The sequence below is a fragment of the Callithrix jacchus genome, chromosome 14 (genome assembly GCF_049354715.1).
Source record: "Callithrix jacchus isolate 240 chromosome 14, calJac240_pri, whole genome shotgun sequence".
NCBI lineage: Eukaryota > Metazoa > Chordata > Mammalia > Primates > Cebidae > Callithrix > Callithrix jacchus.
In genome coordinates, this window is record NC_133515.1 from 68660129 (window position 1) to 68687423 (window position 27295).

Here is a 27295-nt window from a genome sequence, read left to right on the forward strand (position 1 = left end):
GGGTCTAAGAAGAACTCTTAAGAAATATTTTAAAATATTTCAAGCTAAGTGAAAATGAAAATACAACCTATCAAAATTAGTGGAATACAGTGAAAGCAGTGTTTAAACAGAATTTTATAGCATTGAATGTGTACATTAAAAAATAAGAAAAATTTAAAATCAATAATCTAAACTTCTGCCCAAGGAACTAGAAGAGCAATTTAAATCTAAAACAAGCAGAAGTAAACAAATAATAGAAATTAGAACATAAATTAATGAAATGTAAAACGAAAACAATAGAGAAAAAATTAATAAAACCAAAAGCTGTTTTTAAAAAAGACCAATAATACTGATAAAACTCTAGCCAGGCTAGCCCAGAAAAAGAGAGAAGACACCAATAACCAATATTAGAAATGTGAGCAGTGTCATCACTGCTGATCACAGGAATGTGAAAACAGTAATAAATGGATACTGTAAAGAACTTTATGCCCACAAATTTGATAACTAAATGAAATGGGCCAATTCTTTGAAAGATATAAACTACCAAGACTCACACAAGGAGAAACAGATAATCTGAATAGGTCTCTACTTATTAAAGAAATCATATCAGTAATTAATAATCTTCCAAAAAAGAGAAGGTATAAGGCCCAGATAGTTTCACTGGTGAATTCTACCACATACTTAAGGGAGAAATGACACCAATTCTCCCCAATCTGTTCCAGAATATAAAAGCAAAAGGAATACTTCCTAACTTATTCTACGAGATCACCATTACCCTAACACTAAAACCAGACAAAGACATTACAAGAAAATATAACTACTGACCAATATCTCTCATAATCATAGATGCAAAGATTTCTCAAGAAATTAGCAAATCTAAGAATGTATAAAAAGAATTATGTATCACAACCAAGTGGGATTTATTCTAGGTAGGCAAGACTGGTTCAACATTTGAAAATCAACGTAATTCACCATATCAATAGCCTAGAGAAGAAAAATTATTTGATCATATCAATTAATGCAGATGAAACATCTCACAAAATCCAATACCCATTCATTATAAAAATTCTCAGCAGATTAGGAATAGAGGAGAATTTTCTGAACTTGGTAGGGAGCATCTACAAAAAATTACTGTTAATATCATACTTAATGATGAGAAGCTGGATGCTTTCCCACTAAGATCTGTAACAAGACAAGAATGTCCTCTCCCTGCATTCCTATTCAACATTGTACTATTCAACATAAAACAAGAAAAGGAAATAAAAGGTATACATATTAGGAAGGAATTAACAACATTGTCTTTATTCACATGTGACATAATTGTCTATGTAGAAAATCCAAAGTCATTGACAAAAAACTCCTGTAATTAATAAGCAAGTATAGAATGTTGCAGAATACAAGAGTCATATGCAAAAGTCATCTGATGTCCTATATATTTGCAATGAACAACTGAAACTTGAAATTTAAAAAAATTCTGTTTTCAGTAGCACACACAAAAATTAAATGCTCAGGTATAAATCTAACAAAATATGTACAGTAACTGTATGTAGAAAACTACAGACTGCTGACACAGAAATCAAGGAAGATCTAAATAAATGGAGAGTTATCTCATGTTCATGGTGATTGGAATCTTCAATATTGTTAAGATGTCAATTGTCTCCAACTTAATCTATATATTCAATACAATACCCATCCAAATCCCAATAAGCTAATTCGCAGATATCAGCAACTTATTCTAAAGTGTTTATGGAAAAGCAAAACATAGAGAGAGCCAAAACAATACTGAAGATAAAGAAAGTTGGAGGACTCACATTACCCAATTTTGAGACTTTCTATAAAGCTATAGTAATCAAGACAGCATGGTGCTGGGGAAATAATAGACACAAAGACCAATGAAACAGAGTAGAGAGCCCCAAAATAGACTCAAATACAACCAACTGATTTTTTACAATGGAGCAAATGCAATGCAATTAAAAAAAAATAATCAATGAAAAAAGAATAAACGAATGGTGCTTGAACAACTGGACATCAATAGTGGAAAAAAAAAACAAGAATCTAGACATAGACTTTACACCTTCCACAAGAAGTAACTCAAAATAGATCCTAGATCTAAACATCAAACACTAAACTATAACACATCTAGAATAAAACATAGGAGAAAATCTAGGTGACCATGTGTTTGGTGATGAGGTTTTAGATACAATACATACAAAACCACAATCTGTGAAGTAAAACAATAAGTTGGATTTTATTAAAATTCAGAATATATGCTCCACAAAAGACCCTTTTTTCTTTGCATATATGCATAGAGTAGAAATGCAATTTTGCTACATTGATATATTGCATTGTCGTGATGTCAAGGTCTTCATGCTTCAATCACTGGAACAATGCACATTGTACCCATCAAGAAGCCTCCTATCATCCATTCCCCTTGACCCTTCTGAGTCTCCATTGTCCATCATTTCATACTTTGCTCACATGTGCACACATATTTTATATATCTCCCACTTACAAGTGAAGACGTGTAATATTTGCTGTTCTATGTCTGAGTTGTTTCACTTAAGACAATGGTCTCCAATTCTATCTTTTTTGCTGCAAAAGATATATTTCATTAAAAGACACTATAAAGACAATAAAAAGTCAAGCCACAGACTGGGAAAAAATATTTGAAAAACACATCTGATAAAGAATTTATATTCAGAATATACAGAGAACTCTTAAAATACAACAATAAGGCCAGGAATTGAGGCTCACAGACCATACCCAGTGCCATTTGCAGTCATGAAAAATGTAAATGAATGTAAAGATACAGTACTAAATAATAACTGCATAAATGAACTGTACTACATGCTGTATGACTATAATAATTTTGTAGCTACCTCCTGTTGCTATTGTGGTAAGCTCAAGTGTTGTGAGTATCTTCTTAAAAGGATATGAACAGACACTTTACGAAAGAAGACATATATGAGGCCAACAATCATATGAAAAAATGCTCATCGTCACTCGTCATCAGAGAGATGCAAATCAAAACCACATTGAGATACCATCTCACGCCAGTTAGAATGGCGATCATTAAAAAATCTGGAGACAACAGATGCTGGAGAGGATGTGGAGAAAAAGGAACACTTTTACACTGTTGATGGGAGTGTAAATTAGTTCAACCATTGTGGAAGACAGTGTGGCGATTCCTCAAGGCCTTAGAAATAAAAATTCCATTTGACCCAGCAATCCCATTACTGGGTATATATCCAAAAGACTATAAATCGTTCTACTATAAGGACACATGTACACGAATGTTCATTGCAGCACTGTTTACAATAGCAAAGACCTGGAATCAACCCAAATGCCCATTGATAATAGACTGGATTGGAAAAATGTGGCACATATACACTATGGAATATTATGCAGCAATCAGAAATGATGAGTTCGTGTCGTTTGTAGGGATATGGATGAATCTGGAGAACGTCATCCTCAGCAAACTGACACAAGAACAGAAAATGAAACACCGCATATTCTCACTCATAGGTGGGTGATGAAAAATGAGAACACATGGACACAGAAAGGGGAGTACTAAACACTGGGGTCTATTGGGGGGAAAAGGGGAGGGCCAGTGGGAGGGGGAGGTGGGGAGGGATAGCCTGGGGAGAGATGCTAAGTGTGGGTGAGGGGGAGAAGGAAAGAAAAGCACACTGCCATGTGTGTTCCTACGCAACTGTCTTGCATGCTCTGCTCATGTACCCCAAAACCTAAAATCCAATAAAAAATTAAAAAAAAATAATAATACACACAAAAAAATAATAACAAAAAATAAAAAATAAAAGGCCATGTGATGCTAATCACCTCCATATGAGCAGTTCCTCTCCCCAGCAAATTGTGTATCACAGTAAAAAGTGATCTCTGGTGGTTCTTGAGTATTTTTCATCATGTTTAGTACAATACTGTAGTGCCACTCACTAGTGATGCTGGAGGTGTTTCCAAAAGTCATGGTATTAGAAGAAAAAGTTGAATTTCTTGATATGTGTCATAGATTGAGGTCTGTTCATATCTTTCACCCACTTTTTGATCGGGTTGTTTCTTTCTTGTATATTGTTTTAGTTCTTTGTAGAGTCTGGATATTAGCTCTTTGTCAGATGGGTAGCCTGCAAAAATGTTTCCCTATTCTGTTGGTTGCTGGTTCACTCTAATGATAGTTTCTTTGCTGTGCAGAAGTACAGCATTGCTTTTGTTGCCGCTGCTTTTGTTGTTTTAGTCATGAAGTCCTTCCCTACACCTATGTCCTGAATGATATTGACTAGGTTTTCTTCTAGGGTTTTTATGGTGTTAGGTCTTATGTTTAAATCTTTAATCTATCCGGAGTTAATTTTTGTATAAGGTGTAACGAAGGGGGTCCAGTTTCAGCTTTCTGCACAGGGCTAGCCAGTTTTCCCAACATCATTTATTAAACAGGGAATCCTTTCCCCATTGCTTGTTTTTGTCTGGTTTGTCAAAGATCAGATGGTTGTAGATGTGTGGCGTTGCCTCCAAGGCCTCTGTTCTGTTCCATTTGTCATATCTCTGTTTTGGTATCAGTATAATGCTGTTTTGATTACTCTAGCCTTGTAGTATAGTTTGAAGTCAGGTAGCATCATGCCTCCAGCTTTGTTCTTTCTGCTTAGGATTGTTTTGGCTATGCGGACTATTTTTGGTTCCATATGAAGTTTAAGGTGGTTTTTTCCAGTTCTGTGAAGAAGGTCAATGGTAGTTTGATGGGGATAGCATTGAATCTATAAATTACTTGGGGCAGTATGGCCATTTTCACAATACTGATTCATTCTAACCATGAGCTTGGAATGTTTTTCCATCTGTTTGTGTCCTCTCTTATTTTGTTGAGCAGTGGTTTGTAGTTCTCCTTGAAGAGGTCCTTCACATCCTTTGTTAGTTGTATTCCTAGGTATTTTATTCTCTTTGTAGCAACTGTGAATGAGAGTTCGCTCATGATTTGGTTCTCTGTTTGTCTGTTATTGGTGTATAGGAATGCTTGCAATTTTTGTACACTGATTTTACATCCTGAGACTTTGCTGAAGTTGCTTGTCATCTTAAGGAGATTTTGGGCTAAGATGATGAGGTCTTCTAAAGATTTAAAATTGACATCCTATCATCAAAATTAAAAGAGCTAGAGGAGCAATATCAAACCAATTCAAAAGCTAGCAGAAGACAAGAACTAACTAAGATCAGAGCAGAACTGAAGGAGATAGAGACATAAAAAAACCCATTAAAAAAATCAACAAATCCAGGAGCTGGTTTTTTGAAAAGATCAACAAAGTAGATAGACTGCCAGATTAATAAAAAAGAAAAGAGAGAAGAATCAAATAGATGCAATAAAAAATGATACAGGGGATATCACCACCAATTCCACAGAAATACAAACTGCAATCAGAGATTATTACAAACACCTCTATGCAAATAAACCAGTAAATATAGAAGAAATGGGTAAATTCCTGGACACTTACACCCTCCCAAGACTAAACCAGGAAGACGCTGAATCCCTGAATAGACCAATAACAAGGTCTGAAGTAGAGGCAGCAATTAATAGCCTACCAACCAAAAAAAGTCGAGGTCCAGATGGTTCACAGCCAAATTCTACCAGACATACAAAGAGGAGCTGGTACCATTCCTTCTGAAATTATTCCAGACCATACGAAAAGAGGGAATCCTCCCTAACTCATTTTATGAGACCAACATCATCCTGATACCAAAACCTGGCAGAGATGCAACTAAAAAAGAAAATTTCAGGCCACTGTCTATGATGAACATCAGTGCAAAAATCTTCAATAAAATACTGGCAAACTGAATGCAACAGCACATGAAAAAGCTTATCCATCATGATCAAGTAGGCTTTATCCCGGGGGGCTGGTTCAACATACACAACTCTATAAATGTAATCCATCACATAAACAGAACCAAAGACAAAAGTTACATGATTATCTCCATAGAGATGCAGAGAAGGCCATCGATAAAATTTAACAGCCCTTTAGGCTAAAAACTCTTAATAAGCCAGGTATCGATAGAATGTATCTCAAAATAATAAAAGCTATTTATACAAACCCACAGACAACATTATACTGCATGGGCAAAAACTGGAAGCATTCCCTTTGAAAACCAGCACTAAACAAGGGTGCCCTCTCTCACCATTCCTACTCAACATAGAATTGGAAGTTCTAGCCAGGACAATCAGGCAAGAAAAAGAAATAAAGGGTATTCAATTAGGAAAAGAGGAAGTCAAACTGCTTCTATTTGCAGATGACATGATTGTATATTTAGAGGAAGGGATATTCTAATTCTACTGTTTTGTGCAAATGCAGTCAGGTTTATAATCAAGACTGCCCTTATCTATAACGTTGCTAACCCCAGAGCCTTGTAGGGAGAAGATAAACACCTGTCACCAGTCTTTTGGTTGTACAAAAGGGCCTGGACAACAAGAACACTTTTTCTGGACTGGTGTCATTGGACAATTGGTGTCACTGTCCCTGAAGACAGGAAGTACTTTGCTAGTAAAGGACCACCCTTTTAAAGTTCTTCTGGTATTGAACAATATCCCTGCCCATCCAGAACCCCATAAGTTGAACATCGAAGATGTCGAAGTGGTCTACTTGGCCCTAAACAGAATGTCTCTAACTTAGCCTATTGATAAGGGGATGGTAAAGATCTTTAATGCTCTTTATATATGGTACTCTAAGGAAAGGATTGTCAATGCTATGGAAAAGAACCCCAACAGAGAGGGCAGCAACAAAGTCTGGAAGGGTTACACCATTGAAGGTGCTATCGTTGTCACAGAAAAAGCCATGAAAGCCATCAAGCCTGAAACAATAAATTCCTACAGGAGAAAACTGTCCAGATGTTGTGCATGACTTCACAGGATCAATCAAGGAAGTCATGAAACAGGTTGTAGATATGGCAAAAAAAGAAAAAATAAGGTACAAGATGAAGGGTTTCAGGATAGGGATCTTGGGATAATTCAAGAGCTAACAGACACCATACCAGAAGAATTATCAGAAGGTGACTTGATGGAGATGAATACTTCTGAGGCAATGCCAGATGAGGAGAAGAAGATGCAGAGCAGCAGTGTCAGAATAAAAACTGACATTAGGCAATCCGACAGAGGATTCTGATTATTCAGGGCTGCTTTTCACTTCTTTCAGGACATGACCTTTTTACAATATGGGCACTGGAACTAAAGCAAATGGTGGAAGAAGAATGGGTATAGTACAGAAACATTTTTAGAGTAATGAAAAGGCAAAAAGGTAAGACAGAAATTATGATGTATTTCTGTGAAATTACACCAAGTATGCCTGTCTCTCCTGCCTCCCCTTCCACTTCCTCCACCTTTTCCATCTCTTCCGACCCCTCATCTTCTTCCTCCTCCTCAGCCTACTCAATGTGGAGATAAGAATAAAGACCCTTATGATGATCCACTTCCACTTAATAAATTATAAATATATTTTCTTTTCCTTATGATTTTCTATAAACATTTTCTTTTCTCTAGCTTACTTTATTATAAGAATATAGTATATAAGGCATGTAACATACAAAATATGTGCCAATCAACTGTTTATGCTATCAGTAAGGCTTCTGGGCAACAGTAGGGCATCAGTAGTTAAGTTCTGGGGGACTCAAAAGTTATACACAGATTTTCAACTGTTTTTTCAATTTGTACCACTCACTCCCATGTTGTTAAAGGGTCAACTATAGAAACACTTAATATGTATATATATATGAGTTAGAACACATACAATTCCTTGCTCTGTCTTTTGAGAGGGCCTACAAGAAACAACATCCCAGTAGCAACTAGCTCACCTCACACCTAGATCTTGGTTTCTATTACCATTCTCTAATAAAAGAAGCCAGGGATCATTGGAAAAATGGCTGATTCTAGGACTGGGCCAAGAAATATACATTTTGTAATACCAGAAAGTAAGAAAGTGCTCAAAACCAAACCACTCCACAAAGATGAGAGTATGTCAAAGAGACACAGGAGCCACCTAAAAGAGCTCCCAGTAAGCAGATCTGTAATAATTTGAGCAACAAAATAAAGTAGCACTGAATAACCCAAAGTATAAAATAAATATCTATGAGTTCATATTGACATAAATAAATGAGTAAATACATACATAATGGTGGAGGAGACAATGTACCCGTGCAGAATAATTCTAAATAACTTACGTTGCTACTCTGCCCTCACAGAGGTGGAATACGATTTACCACTCCTCAAGTGTTGGCTTTATATAATGACTTCTTCCAAAGAATACAGTATGGAAAGGGGCATGGAAAAGGAGAGAAACTTCACAGTGGAGAAACCTGGCAAACACTTGATATTGACTATCAAGGTCAACATCAATGATAAGTCATGGTGATAGCATGGACCTTTGCTATGAGGTAATGAAAATGAGACTTCACCTCTGAGGTCTTTCCATCTAATCCATAATCAGAGTCTAATAATGAGGAAAACAGACAAATCCCAACTGGTAGATATTCTACAAAATACCTGACCATACTCCTTACATTTTGAAGGTCATAAGACAAGGAAAGTCTGAGAAAATGTCACAGCCAAGAAGAGCCTAGGGAGACATGATGACTAAATGTAGTCTGATATTCTGGATGAGATCCTGGAACAAGAAGAAGGCATTAGGCAAAAACTTGAGGAAATCTATGGAATGTAGGAATAAAGAATGGGCTTAGTTAATAATAATGTATCAATATTAGTTCATTAATAAGGGAAAGTGGTATAGGGTATACGGAAACTCTGTGTACTATATTTGCAACTTTTCTGTAAATCTAAAGCTGTTCTAAAACAAAAAATTTATTTAAATAAAAATAATGGTGTATCTTAAAGACATCTGAAATTTATTGAACTATGACATTATCCTCATTCTACAGGTGAGGAAATCAAGACCAGAGATGTAAAGTAAGGCTGGTTAATGCACTGAAATGCTTTCTCTTCTTCGTAAGAGAGTCTCTGACTACTAGTCCTGAAGACTGTATACTCTGGTGATGTCCTGGTAAGCACTTAACAATGGCTTTCCAATGGGGAAAAACCTTGCTGATTTCCATGGTGTAAGTACTACCATCATGGCTGATTTCAAGCTACCAATGTAATATGACTGTACACAGAATGGGGAAGAGACACACACAATCAGCTTTCCTGTTGGGGGCTGTAGCTAGCTCACATCAGCTCACAGGAGCAGACTGTAAAATTTTCAGGAATTTTGTGAGCTAGTTGTTCAGCATGGAGAGCTTGAAATTGGCCCCAGGGGGAATATTTACACCATAGAAATCAGTTAATGCTACAAATCAGGGTTTTCAGTGTTTTTTTTTTAAGCCAGTTTATCAGCATAAACCATCAAAACACCAGAGTCCCAACTCGTTGTTCTGTCTGTGTCCCTAAGAGATCTCATGTCCTTGGACAAGCCACACAGTCTCTCTGAGTTTCAGTTTAGTCATCTATAGAAGATGGAATGGCAGTACTAACCTCCCAAGTTTTCTCCTACCTCTGAAATTCTATTAAATACTAGGATCATCTTTCAGTTCCAGATATGTTGCTCTGGATGCAACCTGGGATCATGTCACTGTGCACCTATAGGGCTTTGACAGTCATTTGATAAGCCTCTCAGGCTAGGGTCCCTGGCCTCTATTTGTGCTTTGAGATGCAGGCATATACAAATTCTGTAGAAACACAGACCCATTTGGTGTTCCATCTCCCTCTACCAGAGCCTTTGCACATGCTGTTCCCACTCCTTGGTCCACTCTTCATGTCTTCTTGCTCTGGCCAACTCCTTTTAGCCCATTGGATCTCTGTGGGAGAGGTTACTTCCTCCAGAAAGCCTTCCTTGACTTTCTCCAAACTAGCTGAGGTATCCCTGTGATGTGTTTCCCTGGCAACATCATCTATTTTTTCTATCATAATTCTTATTGTTATTGCTTCTTTTATTGTCTGCCATCCCCAACTAAATTCAAGTGCCAGGGAGCAGAGACTCTCTCTCTGGTTATCAGTTAAAAAAAAAGAAAGAAAGAAATAGGCCAGGCATGGTGGCTCACACCTGTAATCCCAACACTTTGGGAGGCCAAGGCGGATGGATCACTTGAGGTCAGGGGTTTAAGACCAGCCAGCCAACATGGTGAAACCCCATCTCTACTAAAAATTCAACCAGGTGTGGCAGTGGATGCCTTGTAATCCCAGCTATTTGGGAGGCTGAGGCAGGAGAATCACCTGAACCTGGGAGGCAGAGGTTGCAGTGATCTGAGATAGTGCCACTGTTGTGCAGCCTGGGCAACAGAGCAAGCCTCCGAAAGGAAGGAAGGAAGGAAGGAAGGAAGGGAGGGAGGGAGGGAGGGAGGGAGGAAAGATTGACTCAACAAGAGGGTAGATTGCCATGGCATCTTGGATTCCTATACCTGGCATAGCAACAGTTACTTACTAGTTGTTTGTTGACTGAATAAACGAATGTCTGCTTAAATTATACTGCTCTCCAAACAACAGATTTTTTTCTTAGTTGCTTCCCCAGACAAAAGTACAAATCTAGAAAGAAAGCCCCTTCTGATGAATGCTTTTGCAGGAGCAGATTTCCAACAAGGGAGAGATTTCATCAGAGATTCCCCACTTCCAAGAGGGTGTTGTCAGAGGGGCTTGGCATTCTCAATCCTGACAGGACCAGGACTTCTGAGCAAGCTCCCTGCTCCTCGGCCAGCAGTTCGTGCTCCCATGGTTGGTTCTGGCTCCTCGAGGGAGCCCTGCTTGCTGCAGAAGCAAATACTTAAATTTAGCAACATCAGATTCCCAAAAAGCTATTTGTTTTGGTTAAGAGGGAGAACTTTGGGTAAATTAAAGAGGGAGGAAAACCCACAGATAGTGATTTGACATACAGAGAGGAGAGCACAGGACCACTGTCTGACGAAGTCTCACGTTCCGAGGAAAGGCAGGAGTTGCGGGCCAGGATCTCTGAAACGCTCCTCAGGGGCACTCTTGTTACCTGGAATCAGTTACCTTCTGGAGCCTCACTGAGGTAATTTTCAGACAGTATTTTCAGAAATTCATTTTCAGATGCTGTCCAAGGCATTCCAAGACCAAACAATCTTAGGATCATAGAGCTAGACCATCTAACCTGGCCTCCATATTTTGTGGGTAGGAAAACAGACCCAGCAAGGAGAAGTCATTTGCCCAAGGCCACCCAACTACAACTGAGCTTTATTGGAGTTCTGGTCCCTAATTCCTAACTCAGGATTCTTTTCACTGCAGCCACTCACCATCCAGACCTTGTGAAGACTAAAAAGGCAGGTGAAATGGAGCCATGCACACAGAAAGGCGGCCCAGGGGAAGGGTGGTCCAGCGAGAAGTCCATTAGGAAATGTCTCCTGTAGCCAAATATGCTTAGACAATTCCCTCAGCTCCCTGGAGCTGTTTCCTTGATAAACGTAAATAGGTTAGTCAAGAAGTCATGGGCCATTGGGTATAACCATAGATGTATCATAAAGGAGCGGTCAACCAAGAAATAGTTGCAATGCAGTCTAAGAAGTGCTAGAATATAATGTAGCAGCTGCAATGTTAACAGGAGGAAGAAATAACTAATTTCACTGGAAAGAGCCAGGAAAAATGAGCTGAAGCTCAATCTCAAAGGATGAAAACGCTAGCACACACAAAAATTATTCCAGGAAAAGATCTGGTATTTCTAAGCAAAGGCACAGAGTGGTGGAAACATGTTGTGTTGTGACTGCTGCTGCCCAGGACCTTGGTAATAAATGCACATTGTGTACGGGTGTGTCAAAGGCCTGTCAATGAGCATCGCTGTTAGGCTCAAGTAGTGACTCAAAGAGGAGCTTAGCTGGAGAAGCCCTTGAGGAGATAGGAAAAGGTCATCTTGTGGGGTAGAAGACCAGTGTACAAACCCCAGAGAGGAAGCTAGGGGCAGGGTCAGCTTATGGATGACTTCAAGTAAGTGGCAGAACAGTCTGGATGTGATTTTGATAACAGAGTCCTGGCCAATTTCTGAGCAAGAAAGTAACCCAACACCTTGCTTATGAGAATGAATTGACCAAGAATGGTGGAAGAAGAGACCCAGAAGCAAGGAGAGAGAAGGTGGCAATAATTACCAGTATGAATCGTTAGCTTGCTGCCGCATGACCAAAGAGGGAAGCAAAGTCAATTACGCACAGTCCCCACTGCCTCAGCTCACCCTGGTACCCGCTACACTCGCCTCGCCTACCGCCAGCCTGAGTCATCCTGAAACAAACACAGCCAACTGGGAGGGACCACAGAGACCCGCTTCAAACGTTCACACAGGACTCTGCTCACCGCGGCAAAGCTGCCAATTGTTTGTTAAAACAATTCCCATTTTTAGTAGCTCAGCCATTAGCCAAAGGCATGAAGAAATAAATCATGTGACTAAGTCTTGGAGCATTCCGTACCACTGTTGAATATATTGCAGCAATAATTGTTCCAAGACTTCTACTTTCTATAGAACACGGCAGAGTCGTAAAACAAAATATATAGATATCAAATTCCCCTTTATTGGATAGGCCCCAACACCTCAAATTCGCCCCTGTTTGGAAGATTCTAAACAGACAAAATGTTTTCATTAATTTGCCAACTAGCAGGATACATTCATCCCCATTTTTGAGACGGACAAAGTGAATCTGATGAACCGTGCACTCAGCCACTGGCAAAATAGAATAACAATGATAAAAATAGCAGTAACTAACGTTTAGTGAGCAATGACTTGGTACAAGAACCAGTTATTACTGCTTTACTTATATTAACTCTCATTCGATTCTCACAATATTTCTATGGGGGGAGGTAATAACCCCATTTAACAGACAAAGAAACTGAGATGTAGGGAAACTGAGTTCTTTGCCCAACATCACAGATCTAACGAGCACAGAGTCAGAATTGGAGCCCATGGGTTCCAGAGTTGTGCCCTTAACCACTATAATGGGTTATCAGTTCTCTACAAGCTACCATAAAAGACACAAAAAATAAGAGATGACAGGGTGCCTCATAATTTTTGCTTTGGACACACATTACTAGCTGAAACACTCAAACAAATTTAATCAGGAATTTCCCTTTGGTTCCAAACTTCCTGTTTGCTCTGAACCTCTGATGTCAATGGCAGTCAGAATTCTACTTCTAAGCTGGTCAGCAATAACGTGGCTTCCTCCAAGGAATGTAAACTTGGCTTTCATCCCAGCCAGCTCCTCTCTCCTATCTCCTCCTCCCTTCCCCTTTGTTAGGTCATAATGATTTCACCCCTTGACTGTCATTGGCAGGTAACACTACATGGAATCAGTTTGGGATAAAGATAGTCTCAGCCTCAAGTAGATTTGGACCCGTAAAAAAGTGACGACTCCTGAAAAACTCATGCTTTATTAGGAGACAAGTCCTTCATTTATGTGACATGGGAGAGGGACAGAATGACTCCCATGACTAAAGGGTACATTTCCAAAGTCAGCTTCTTTGTCGAAGCAGCTCATATAGGGATGAAGGCATGGGGTTGGGTTCTCATGAAGGTGGCTGGGTACAAAGGGAGTTCAACAGGGAAGTCAAGGCACCAAAGTCAGACTTCGCAGCTTTATAATGCAAGCACATCTGTCAGCTGTTCTAGCCCATTGGTTACTGTCATGCACATTTATCAGTAGCTATGTATCCTGTCCCTGGGTCCCAAAGTGACCACAGGAATGAAACATCACCTGGTTGTGAGATCTGGGCCCTCAGCCTGCAAAAGAGACACGGACTCGCATATCCACCAACCTGCTCCTCCCAGACTGTGGTGTTAATGCACTGCCATTATTGTGGGGTACCTGTAACTCCTCAGGCACTGGCTGAGCCCCCAAACAACTCTTTAGATATTTTTATGCCCCATAACTTATTTAACTATTATAATTTATGCCAAGTCCACAGGCCTTGCCATCTTATTTTAATGTACATTAGTGGTGTCATTTTACAGATGAGGAAACTGTGGCTCAGAGAGATGAGGACATTTGACCAGCACTACACAGTTAGGAAGTGGCAATACTAGGACTTGAACTGAGGTTCCCAGTATTCATCTGCTAGAACTGCCATAACAGAAATCTACAGATTGAGTGACTTAACAGGAATGTATTTTCTCACAGTTGCAAAGGCTAGAAGTCTAATACCAAGGTGCTGGCAGGGTTGGCTTCTTCAGAGTCTTTCTCCTTGGCTTGCAGAAGCCAAGAGAATACAGCCATATTCTCCTAGTTTCTTCACAAGGACTTCCCTTGGGCTTGTCTGTGCCCTAATCTCCTCTTGTTATAAGGACATCAGTCATGTTGGATTAAGTCATCCACATGACCTCATTTTGCCTTAATTACCTCTTTAAAGGCCCTTTCTCCAAACGCCATCACATTCTGAGGTACTGGGGATTAGAACTTCAACATATGAATCTGGGGGTCAGAGGCATGATTCAGCCCGTTCACCCTCTGACTCTAAAACTGTGCTGTTTGGCCAACCAATAATGATGGCACCTCCTAGGTGTCAAAGACTGCACTTAGCACTTCTGCAAATGTCTTCTCATGTGATTTGCAAAACAGTCCAGAGAGGTTTGCATTACAATTCCCATGGTACTGTGAGAAAACTGCATTTCAAACAATTTAATTATTCTACCCAGGCAAACACAACAAAGATGAGGCAGACCCAGGATTCAGCCTCACTCTTCTGACCCCAAACTCTTGTGCTGTCTCCAACATAAAATGTGGCTTCCTAAGTAAAACTGTGACTGGTAGCAAAGAGGACAGGGTGGCCTGACAGTGGCAGTGATGGTGGTGGGATCTGACAAGATGTCCTTTTTGGGAAGATCATAAATCCAGTGGACAGTAAGAGTAGCTACTGCATAAGGTTGGTGTGATGACTGAACAACAGGTGCAAAGGCTTTAGAATAGTGTCTGGCTACACTAAGGCTGAGTAAGTGTTTTCCTTTATTGTTGCTGCCGCTGCCATTGCTGCTATTATTATTATTCTTATTGATTTCTGGATAAACAGGGTAGATTTTGAATACCCACCACTAGTTTGCTTTCCTTCCCATAACTGTGCACAAGGATGGAGAGAATACGAAAAGAAACACAACACGATGTTGGGATCTGGAAAGTAAATGGATGAGTGGCAACTAAATGAGTAGATCCAAGAAAGCTGAATCCTGAACCAGCAACGGGAAAGGTCAAGAGCAACTGAATTCATTCTGCAGAATTTCTACCTCTTAGCCCCAAAGCTCAGGACATGTGCAGTAACAGTTAGTCTAGAGATGAGGGGCATGTGAAGAGAGAGAAAAGGGACTTGGTTGAAAACTAGTTATAAACCTTTATTCTCTTTTACACTTGGTAAGGCCCCTTCCCTGTCCCTAGAGGTTTATCCTCTGGAGAAGTGAAACGGGACCTCTAGGCTAAGCAGGGGGTGAGGGTAGGTGCGCAGGAGGGCAGGGTACTGAATATAGGAGAATTAAATAAAAATGTGTACTCTGGAAGCCAGGTCCCCCAGTCCAGCTTCACTTGGTTCCTGTGGTGCTGGCCACCAGGCCATCTCCCTTAAGCAGGACTCTGGAAGCAACTGAAGCACTCCAAGAGGAAAGGCCTAACAATACTGATAGTCCGAGGTTCTTCAACTAAGTGGCCACCCATATTAGTCTGCAGTGAACCTCAAGTTGACTAGTTCAATATCTGAATGCTAGTTCCAGAAAGAGAAAACAGAAGAGAAAGAATCATTAAAGAAATAAGTAAGGCCGGGCGCGGTGGCTCAAGCCTGTATACCCAGCACTTTGGGAGGCCGAGGCGGGTGGATCACGAGGTCAACAGATCGAGACCATCCTGGTCAACATGGTGAAACCCTGTCTTTACTAAAAATACAAAAAATTTGCTGGGCATGGTGGCGCGTGCCTGTGATCCCAGTTGCTCGGGAGGCTGAGGCAGGAGAATTGCCTGAACCCAGGAGGCGGAGGTTGCGGTGAGCCGAGATTGTGTCATTGCACTCAGTCTGGGTAACAAGAGCGAAACTCTGTCTCAAAAAAAAAAAAAAAAAAGAAATAAGTAATACATTTTCCAGAACTGAAGAACTTAATTTTATAAATGGAAGAGATCTATCCTGGGTGAGTGCAATAGATGAAAACAGACCTATACCACATCATTAAATAATTTTATCATAATGGAGACAAAGGTTTAACACACTTCTGGAAAAGAAAAACTGATCCATACAAAGGATTGAGGATCCCATTGACTTCAGACTTCTTAATAGCAACACTGAGAGCTGGAAGACAATGGAACAATACCTTAAAATTGAGTGAAAATGCTTTTCTTAACTTCAACCTTCATTTTAAGTACTGGGTTCTTATGCAAAATGTGCATGTTTATTATACAGGTAAAGGCATGCCATGGTGATTAGCTGCACAGATCATCCCATCACCTAGGTATTAATCCCAGCATCCATCAGCTATTCTTCCTGACACTCTCCCTCTCCCTGTCCTCCCAGCCCACCCCCGACAGACCCCAGTGTGTGTAGTTCCCCACCATGTGTCCATGTATTCTCATCGTTCAGCTCCCATTTGTTAAGTGAGAACATGCAGCGTTTGGTTTTCTGTTCCTGCGTTAGTTTGCTGAGGATAACAGCTTCTGGCTTCATCCATGTCCCTGCAAAGGACATGATCTCATACTGAAAATGCTTTTTAATCTAGAATTCTGTGCCAGTCAAACTCTTCATCAAGTCTGAGAGTAAAATAAAGACGATTTTAGATATAAAAGGAAAGTCTCAACATTACATGTCCTATATATTTGTTCTCAGAAATCTACTAAAGGTGCTTCGTCAAATTGAGGCAGTATACAAAGAAAGAGGAAGGCAGGAGATACTGGAATCAGACACTTCACAGGACAGGGGAAATGGAAGCCTAGGATGAAAGTCAAGTGGGATCCCAGGGTGACAGCTCTGCAGCAGGCACAGAGGACAGAAGGTAACTGTTCAGACTGGAGCAGTTTAGAAGGCTTGGGGAAGAATGTATCCAAGAATATAAAATTGATAGAACACTGATTATATCTAAACATCCTGAAAGGAGATATGGACAGTCTGTCGAGAGTTTGTAACTGAATTAATAATTAATACATAGAAAACAGAGGTAATTATTAACTCCAGGGAAAACAAACAAACAAACAAACAAAATGCATTGAGAAGAAAAGGTCACCACAGCATACCACATAACTGAATTCCAAATAGTATTTTGAAGTCATGATAATGTATACTATATATTCATTTAACCAAAATTACAGTCAACTATATTGAGAGGATGGGAGGTTGGGAAGGGTGTGCATATGTGATAGGCTGTGGGGGTGTGTAATGGGTGAGAAAGAGAACTAAATCCTCATCTTCCATAGTGGAAAGTCACTAGATAATGCCTGGTTTTTAAAATAATAAGGCTAGATGCAATGGTTCATGCCTGTGTAAGCCCAGCACTTCGGGAGGCTGAGGTGGGAGGGCTGCTTGAACCCAGGAGTTCCAGGTTGCAGTGAGCTATGATTGCATCATGCTGTATGGCAGCCTGGGTGACAGAGCAAAACCCTGTCTCAAAAAAAAAAAGCAACAATGAGATAATGTTATTTGGGAATACAGAGGTACATACTGAAAGACAGCTACGAGTGGAAAGTGGTTGCTTCTTTGGAAGGGGAAATTGAGGGGAGGGAGGGCAGAAAACTGCTTTTTATTTCCCACAACACCCTGTAGAACTGATTCATCTACATGTATATCTTTCATTAAAGTAACATCTAAGCTTTATACTATCTCATTGTGTAAATTCAGGTGAATTATTCCACAGTTTTAGTTTCCAAGTTCCACATCTATAAAACAAAGGAGTTGGATTATGCAGGCTCCGAGGCCCTCTCTGATATAACATTTGCTGTCATTTCTGCCATGGAACTGATCTCTTCCCATTAGAGACTCGACCCTTACATCCTTAGGAGTTTTATGTCAAAATATCATTTTCTATAATGGGTGGGGTAACACTGACCGCTAAGAATGATGCTCTCTGGGGAAAATGATCCCCAAGTATCCTCAGTGAGTCCTAGAAGACTCAAAGGCAAAAAGAGATGCCTCTACCTTCTCTTTCCTTTCTTTGTATTAGAGCATCAAATAACTTGATAATGTATTAAAAGAGGATGAGACTACACATTAGACCTTCCAGTTATTAACTCAGATTTAACTAAAGACCTTTATCAAGTCAGGAAATCCCTAACTGTGTGCCAATGGCAGGATATGATTCCAGAGATCAAGGCGCACACTTCCCCCTCTGACTAGCAGGATGGCAGGACTGAAATTTATATCACAACTTTGTATGCATTTTCCATACGGAGGCCTGGCTCGGAGGGCTCAACTAGAGACCTCAGTATGACCCCAGCTCCTTCTAGGAAAGCCCCTCCTAAGCCTCTCCTTTGGGCTTTGTTCCCCGGCTCTGGAGATAACAAGATATTTAAGACAGGTTTACAAGGTGCACTGAGGTTCTGACTGAATTCTTTTTTGGGGGAGGGGTGAAGGGTGGGTAGATAGAGTCTTGCACTGCCACCCAGGCTGGAGTGCAATGGCGCCGTCTCAGCTCACTGCAACCTCCGCCTCCCAGGTTCAAGCAATTCTCCTGCCTCAGCCTCCTGAGTAGCTGGGATTACATGTGTCCACCACCACACCCAGCTAATTTTTGTATTTGTAATAGAGACGGGGTTTTATCATGTTGGCCAGGCTGGTCTCAAGCTCCTGACCTCAGGTGATCCTCCCACTTTGGCCTCCCAAAGTGCTGGGATTACAGGCATGAGCCACCATGTCTGGCCCTTGCTCTTAATTCTCATTTGACTTTTTGAAAACATCATGGTCAACAAGGAAAGCCCTTTCTAAGCACCTCCTGAGCACAGAAGAATCTAGGCTTGGCCAAGGCAGAGGCACCTTGTCTCTCCTTGTCTCCCCTCTGCCCAATTCTGGCACTAGGCACATGACAGGCATGGAAGGAAGGCTGACTCTCAGGGAGTGAGGATGAGATCTCATTAGAGATTAAAAGACTTGGAAAATTTAAGGAGGGAGAACTTTATAACTTCCACCTTTCTCCTCGGGTAGACAAAAACCAAATTTTAGTGCTCAAAATGAGAAATGTTAACTATTCATGATATGTTACATAAATAAGATGCTCTGTCATCTCCCACTGGATATGAAAATATCCTCTATCACAGTCTGACTTCCAGCAATCACTCTCTGATACCTTTTGAAGGAGACAAGGCAGGTACAATCTGAACTTCACAAGTGGAGACCAGTCACAAAGAGGTTCTGTAAGTTGCTCAAGAATATTTCTCAGAAGGTTCTCTGGAAACTGTTAAACTGTTTACCCTTGGGTAGCTATGAGTTTGATGAAGAAACTCTGACTTTACACCTTTCTTCACTCCTTACATTTTTATTTTTCCTATGACTACCCTTTATCATTTCAAAAAAGAAGGACTTCAGTTTTATCAGAAGGAAAGAATGAAGAAAAAAGGACGAGAAAGAATTCATTTCTCTAACGTGATTACAGGCATCCCTTTTGGAGACTGGGCTGGATAAGAAATCTCTAATGTTCTTTCACTGTATCTTAAAAACGTAAATTCGAGGTAGAATGTGACTGGCTGTCACCGAGAACTTAGTGCATGGCAGGCAGTACTCAAAATTATTTAGACCTGTTCACTCATGAAATCTCTACAGCTTTGTGAGACAGGTGTAACTATCATTCCCACTTTGTAGATGAGGACACAGACAGAAAGCTTGGGCACACGTGGTCAGGGCTGTGGAATCTACATTCTTTTCCACCCTCTGCTACACAGCGCTTCTGGCTTCTAGATTATAAAAGAATAAGAAGATACCTTCCTGGCTGCCAAGCCTTCAGCTCTATTCCCAAGCCCCCCCACCCCCTCGCCCTGCTCCCCTCACTGTCTGAGGCATTGTCACAAAATCTCTCCTTCATGACATGTGGACAGAGGGAGTGTTCTCTGAAAGTTAGCTGCTGCCATTGAGCAGCTTGAAGAGAAACATGCATAAGCACTGAGCAGCATGTTGAGGAGGGGAACGTTCCCTGAATCAACCTCGGAGGGAAGGCTCACCCTTCAAAAACCCGCCACAGTGTCTACAAGTGTATAGGGAGGGCCGGTGGTCAGACGCCATAATTAGGAAGGGTGGAAACAGGTGATCTAATGCGTTCTACTACAGCATGGGGACAGGAACCACCTCCCCACAAGCCCTCACCTCTCCCACCCCGCCTCAGCAGGGGACACAGAGACAGCGCCCTCTGCTGTCTAGGGGTAAAGAGACCAGAGGAAAAGGACATTGTGCCTATCTGCTTGGGCTCTCTTTCAAGTGTGAGCCAGAGAAATGACTTCTCTTACTTGGACACGGACCAGTTAGCTGCTAATTAGTTTGTATATCAATTCCAACAGGAAGGCTAGAAAATTCTATCTCAACTTAAGCAATGACGCTTGTCCTCCTAAACTTGGTCTTGCCTGTCTCCCAAATAAATTCCCTGCATCAAACAAAACACGATCTCTGGCTGGATCAGAAGAGCCAGAAGCAAATGGGCAGAAACACATAAACACCTACGCACCAATTCTCCATCAGCCTCATAGACACTTCCCCATGGAACCCTTCACAGAGTCTTTTGCAGGTTGATACCAAGACAGCATGCGAAACACAGACCACAGGGTCCCCATAAATCCATGAAAAAAGATAAGAAATGGGGTGCTTTTTAGGGTCACAAAAAATATGTAATGCACTAGAAATGCTTCAAACAAAGACTGGAGAAACATCCACCTGTGAGGTAGCAACCCACTGGATTGGAAGACCCAGGGGCAGTAGAGACTAGAAGAACAAATACTTATTGATCATCTACTGTGAGTAGGGTGCTGCCTGAGATCAACTAGGTAAGCACTCTCAGGTGGAGTTCTCAATCACAGAAGAGGTAGCACAAGTAAAAACCCAAGGGTGGCAGAGGGAACAACCAAATGCACACTACAGAGACTGCCGTGTTGCTCAGGGAGGCATGATCCCACCACAGCTGCATGGTCGGGGAGGCCGCTCACAGCTGGGCCGCCACTTGATGAGGTCCTGAGGACAGAATGAAATTCTCTTGAGCTGTCATCCCCAAATCACCTAGGGAACACTTTTTTAAAAATACAGATTCCTGAACTCCATATATCAGAGCTATTGAATCAATAGCTCCAGGAGTATTACTCTGGAATCTGTGTTTACGATTATGGCAAAACACGCAGGAAAGGAGACATAATAGTGAACTCCAAGTGCCCATCATCCATCTCCAGCAATCACCCACTCATGACCATTCTGTTTTCACTCATCCCCTTACCTACTTGTCCTCCCCCTGTATTACAGGACCTGTATTCTTCTAAAACCAGGGACCCTGAGGCAGTCAGATCATGGATGTGAACTGGGAACCACTGATTGAGACACAGATTAGGAGCAAGCGAATCCTAGGGACAAGGGAGGCAAAGCCTCAGAGAAGTGAAAGGGAATGGCATTTGGGGGATAATGGCAAGTAATTTGGAATGCCTAAAGGGTGGCAGTGGGGATAAGGGCCAAAAGGTCATCAGGGCCACGGGGGCCCTGTTAACAGGTGTGGTGTCTTTCCGAGAAGCACAAAACTGCATCTCCTCTGGGCAGAAAAGCATCCCTTTCTCAGGGCTGAAGCTGCCCATGCAAGTGGAGAGGGCTGGGTGCCTTTCCCCACACTGCCTTGTGCCCTTCACTTTGCTGGGCCCAAACCGCAAAGCTATGCACAGCAGCCCCAGGGCCGGAGCGTGAAGGGGTCTGGTCCCCCAAGGGGTTTGGACTTTATCTTATAAGGGCTTATAAGGGCTGCAGGCAGCTAAGAAGGGAAACGTGCAACAACCAGTCTGTGTTTTAGAAGAATAGTGGGCAGCAATGGAGAGGAGGTGGATGGATAGACTAGAGGGCTGAAAACTGAGAGTCAGTGACCTAGTGAAGACAGTAACTACTGTAAGGCAGCTGGGGAAGAAGGGAGAAGGCCAAGAAGGTCCAACCTTGGTGGAAGAGATTTACAGAAGAGATCTTGTAGGGGTTCTGGAAATAATGGGGGGCTAGACATAAGGACTGCTGGATGCAGAAAAGAGTCACTGGCAGGTAGAAGTTGTCTGAAGCCATAGGAAGGTTGAAATTGCCTGGTATGTAGAATAAGAATGAAGAGGGATGAAGGACATGGAGAAAACCAGCATTTAGAGGATGAAGGAGCCAGCCACGGTGATAAGAATGGTTAGGGTGATGGGAAGGGAGGTGGGCAGAAAAGAATGGCTCTCAGAAGCCAAATGAGGAGAAATGGTTAGGGCAATGGGAAGGGAGGTGGAGAGAAGAGAATAGTTCATAGAAGCCAATGGAGCAAAAGTGGTCACAGGTTGGTGAGAGAAAGACATCATTTAGGAAAGCAGAAATGTAAAGGGAAGTCAAACGTGGAGTACCCAGAAAGATTAGCGAAGGAGTTTAGAGTTGGACTTGAAAAGATGGGGTACCAGGTGTCATGGTGTGCAGCATGAGTTGGTGTGTCAGTAATACCTCCTAAGTCTGTCATTTACTGAGTATGCTTTGGACACATTCCTTATGTTGAGTCTCTGTATCCCTGCAATAAAATATGGGTGATTCTACTCACTCTATTAGAGATGGGGAAGACATCTCAAGGAATGGCAGTGTTTCTTCATGTCCTTGGCACCAAACAATGCACACAGCCTTGTAGTACGATGATCTTTTCAAGTATCCAACTCCTGCATCTCTAACTAGCTTGCAAATTGCTTTGAGGATAGGGATTAAGGCCATTCAGACCATTCACTGAAGTTAATGGTCCTATGTTGATATTTATTACATACAAATCAAGATGAGCATGTAGAATAGGAATAAAGGAAGATTGAAGGCTTAATGAAAAGAAGAAATGGCCCTTGGAGTTTGAGACTTAGTGATGGATCCATATAGATGTCCAATCCTACCACAAGGGGAACAGTGGCAGGTGCAGCAATGAAAGTCTCAAATTGCAATTTCTTCATAAAGGAAAGTGTGAGGGATGGAGAGACTCACTCTGGCTGACGGGACCAAGCAGGCAGTGCTGCATGAAATTTAGGGGCTGGACAGAGGAGGTGCAAAGCAGGGCAGAAGCAGAGCTAAGTTGGAAATTGGCAGGTAAGTTTGAGGAAAGCTAAGAACCTTTGTGGGTGTGAAACAAGGGGTGTGGGAAGTGAGGAGAGAGAGGCATATGAAGCTATAGCAGACACAGCCCAAAGTCACCCCCAAGTCATGCCCTGGTATAATCCCATAATCTTTTGCCCTTGAGTAAGGTGGGAAGCTGTGAATTACCTCTAACCAACAGAATACGGCAAAGCTGATGTGAGATCACTACTGGGATTATGTGACATTATATGGCAAAGGGATTTTGCAGATATAACTAAGGCTCCTACTCATCTGACTTTGAGTTAATCGAAAGGGACATTATCTTGGGTAAGCCTGATTAGGGCCATGGAAAAGAAGGTCCAGGCCTTTCCTGAAGTTAGAGACTTGTGGCAGAAAAGACCTGCTCTCCTGCTGGCCTTGAAGGATCAAGCTACCATGAGTTCTAAAGCCACCAAAAAAAAAAAAAATTCAACCCACAAGCACATGAGCTTGAAAGATGAGCCCAAACTTCAGATGAGAATGCAGCCTGGCAACACCTCAATCACAGCCTTGTGAGACCCTGAACAGGGCAGGTAGATAAGTCACGCCTGGACTCCTGCTCCATGGAAACTGAGATAATGGATGAGTGCTGTTTGAAGCCATTACGTTTGTGGTAATTGGATATGCAGCATGCATGGACTCCCATGGCAGAGGGCCGTCAATGGCAGGCTAGGAAGTATGGGCTTTATTACATGGGTTCTGGGAAACCACTGAGAAAGGAAGCTAAGAGATGGCAGAAGGAAGGGGAGCCTCGAGTGAGGTTGACCACTCGAGGCCTTGAAGAACACTGGCCAAGGCACTGCTCCCAGGAGCAGGTTAGTGACGTTCAGGTGAGTAACCCAGTTTTAGGTTAAACCAAACCAGCTACTGTTCTACACAATTAAAAAAGAAAAAGGGAAGGAAAGACCAAGTAGAGAAATTAACAGCCATTGAGAAAACTAAAGTTCCTTAAGGAACTTTAGCGTCCTTGGTGCTAATTATAAATATTTACTCCTCCCAGAATTCCTGACCTCATAGAAGAGCCTGCATCAATAGTCTTGCTCTTTCTGGAAAATTAGTGTGCACGTGCGTGTGTGTGTGTGTGTGTGTGGGCATGTGTATGTGTATGTGCGTGTGTGCACGTGTGTGTGTTTCTTGGAAGGGGAGTGGGCAGTAATAAATGATTGGATGATCTGCAAAAAGTCACTTCCTGTTGGATATTGTCTAGTTCCCATTCCCAAGATCATAAACCCCAGTCCCTCAAGCAACTCCTCCTTCCCTGATTCTATCTGCTGGAGACAACTAAGCCAAACAAACTCAGGAAGTGGCAAGAGACTGGGAAGGGGAGGAAGTTCGTGGCACAGAAGAAAAATGTAAAGAGAATGCCCTGATGTTCACGGAAGAGGGTGGAGGAGAGAGAGAAATGAAGGTCACTCCAAGGTCACCTGGCACCAAGCCTTTAAAATGTCATGCTTGAGCTTTAAATCAAAACGGGCACAAACAGTGGGTGAAATCTCCCAGGGCCATTCCAATACTAACATTCACAGTAACAAACAGCCCCCAAAAAGTCCTCTGTGAGCAAACTGGAGCAAACAACGAATCTAAAGCAGCTTGCTAAGAGACGAGCAGGCAGGAACTGAAGTCATTTCAAGCATCTGAAGCATTCTTTATTTTCTTCACTTTCAGGAAAGAGAGGAGGAGAGAAGAGGCTACCTGTAGATGACTCCATGCTGGTGGAGGAACATGAGGGCCGACGTGACCTCTGCAGCATAGAACCGTGAACGAGGCTCGTCGAATTTTCGGGAGCGCTGAATCTGAAACATGAGGTCTCCACCATTTACATATTCCATGACGAAAAAGAGGCGGTCCTGAAAGGAGAGAAGAAAATGCCATTTGGATCATCTGACTGCAGCTGCCCACACAGGCCAGCATAGTGTGAGCTCAGTGTAAGGTTACCAGGACTCAAGGGGGAAGAAGCCTCAAAGGTGGGTGAATCCTGCTAGCACCTGATCCAGAAGGAAGTCAAAGGAATAAAGCACACAGATGAGGGTATGAAGTGCAGTTTTACTTTTTCTCCTTCTTCCTTCGGTGGGCATCAGCTTGGTCTTGTGGAAGAAGCATAAAATGGGCAGAAAGGAGACTTGGGTCTTTGAGTCTGTTACTAACTGGAAGTGTGGCCTTGGACAAGTCTCTGCCCTTTTGGGGCTCTAATTGCTTTTATAAATGTGGTAAATTGAACAATCCTCCTCTAAAAGATATCCAGGTCCTAACCCTTGAATGTGAAAATGTTACCTTACATGGCTTAAAAAAAAAAAAAAAAAAAAAAAGAGGATTCTGCAGATATAATGAAGTTAAGGATCTTGAGATAGGGAGATTATCCTGGATTACCGGCAAGGGGGTGGGGGGGTCTTAAATACAGTCATAAGTGTCCTTAGATGAGGGAGGTAGAGGGAGACCTCAGAAAGGGAGGAGGAGGCCAAGTGGCCATAGAGGCGGAGATGGGAGTGAAACAGTCACAAGCCAAAGGATGCAGACAGCCCTGGAAGCTAGAAGAGGCGAGGAGCAGAGCCTCTGGAGGGAGAAGGGCCTGGCCAGCACCTTCATGGAGGCCCAGTGATGCTATACTCCTGGCCTCCAGAACTATGAAAGAAAACTTTTCTATTGTTTTAAGCCACCAAGTTTGCAGTCATTTGTTGAGGCAGTCCTAGGAGACCAATAGCTTGCAATGTGGAATCATGAGACTGCGAATCTCCATGCACTGTGAGGGCCACTTTTTACTTTGGAGGATATTCCTTCCAGGATCCCCTGTGGCTTCTTCCCTCCAGGCAGCCTCCAGAACAGCCAAACCACAGTCATGCCTCATTATGGGGGGCTCCTTCTTACCTGCAATCCATGATCGTGTTGGGAGAAGACGGACTGACATTCTATTTGCACGGTTTCGTGACTATTATATTCTAAGCTTATAGGGTATGCGACACTCTGCTAGGTGTGGGCAAAGAATTATAAACCACTGTTTTCCTGGGGAGCTTACAAACCAGGGGTGGAAATGGGAAATGGGCAGAATGATAAAAAACAAAATAAGAGCTGAATACATGAAAGACACCAGGTGCTAAAAAGATTCAGAGAAAAAGGAGCTCTCTGACTTGGGAGGCCATGTAGGATTTTAGATGGAGACAGGCCCAGAGAGAAAAAGGTCAGGGGAGGCAGGAACCAATGCCAGGACGTGGGAATGGCGTGAGCAAGTTTAGGGGGCCAGTAAACTGACCAGATCTGTTGCAGAGGAAGGTTAGTGAAGTAAATGGTGAGAGGCCAGAGATGCAGAGCATTCTTAACATGAAGAAAAAGTCTCAGTGTGGCTGGCCGCTGTGGCTCACGCCTGTAATTCCAGCACTTTGGGAGGCCGAGGTGGGCCGATCACAAGGTCAGGAAATCGAGACCATCCTGGCTAACGTGGTGACACCTCATCTCTCATAAAAATACAAAAAATTAGCTGGGCATGGTGGTAGGCACCTGAGTCCCAGTTACTTGGGAGGCTGAGGCAGGAGAATCAGTTGAACCTGGGAGGTAGAGGTTGCAGTGAGCCGAGATCACACCATTGCACTCCAGTCTGGGCAACAAAGTGGGACTTCATTTCAAAAAAAAAAAAAGTCTCAGTGAAGCTTCCAGAAGGATGTTATTTCCAGTAAGTCTCAGTAAACTTTACCAATGAGCTTTCAGACTTAGCAAGCATATCTATCTTATCATTGGCATCTCTTTGAAAATAAAGTCCATAGTTAAGAATTGTTACTAATTCAAAACACCTTCACCCCCACTGCGGTCGGTGTCCAGAATATTCCATCTTTACCAGTATTCACAAAGCGCCTAAGTCCAGCTTTTCTTCCATTTACCTTGCCCTTAGTCTTCAAGGCCTGCCTTGTTTTCTCCCCAGAGTACATTTTTGTAATCAGAAGTACATGGACTGCCTTGCCAACTATTTATTCAATCATCCAATCTCCGGTCAAATCCTCATGTCAAAAATTAAATGCTCTGGTCAACCCTAGACCATTGGAATCAGAACTTCTGAGAGTGGAACCCGGCCCCAGTAGTTGTCAGAGCTTCTCA

The 27295-nt window shown here is 42.1% G+C and overlaps 1 protein-coding gene across 5 annotated transcripts in view; it reads right to left on the reverse strand.

Moving 5' to 3' along the window:
- The window catches only part of PRKCE (protein kinase C epsilon), a 543399-nt gene that overhangs the window by 76860 nt on the left and 439244 nt on the right, over nt 1-27295 (reverse strand). For all 5 annotated transcript variants that reach the window (XM_035272648.3, XM_078349415.1, XM_035272650.3 and 2 more), the window contains one exon: nt 24908-25062. In XM_035272648.3, coding sequence (XP_035128539.1) covers nt 24908-25062 — 155 coding nt within the window. The remainder of the gene's footprint in view (nt 1-24907; nt 25063-27295) is intronic.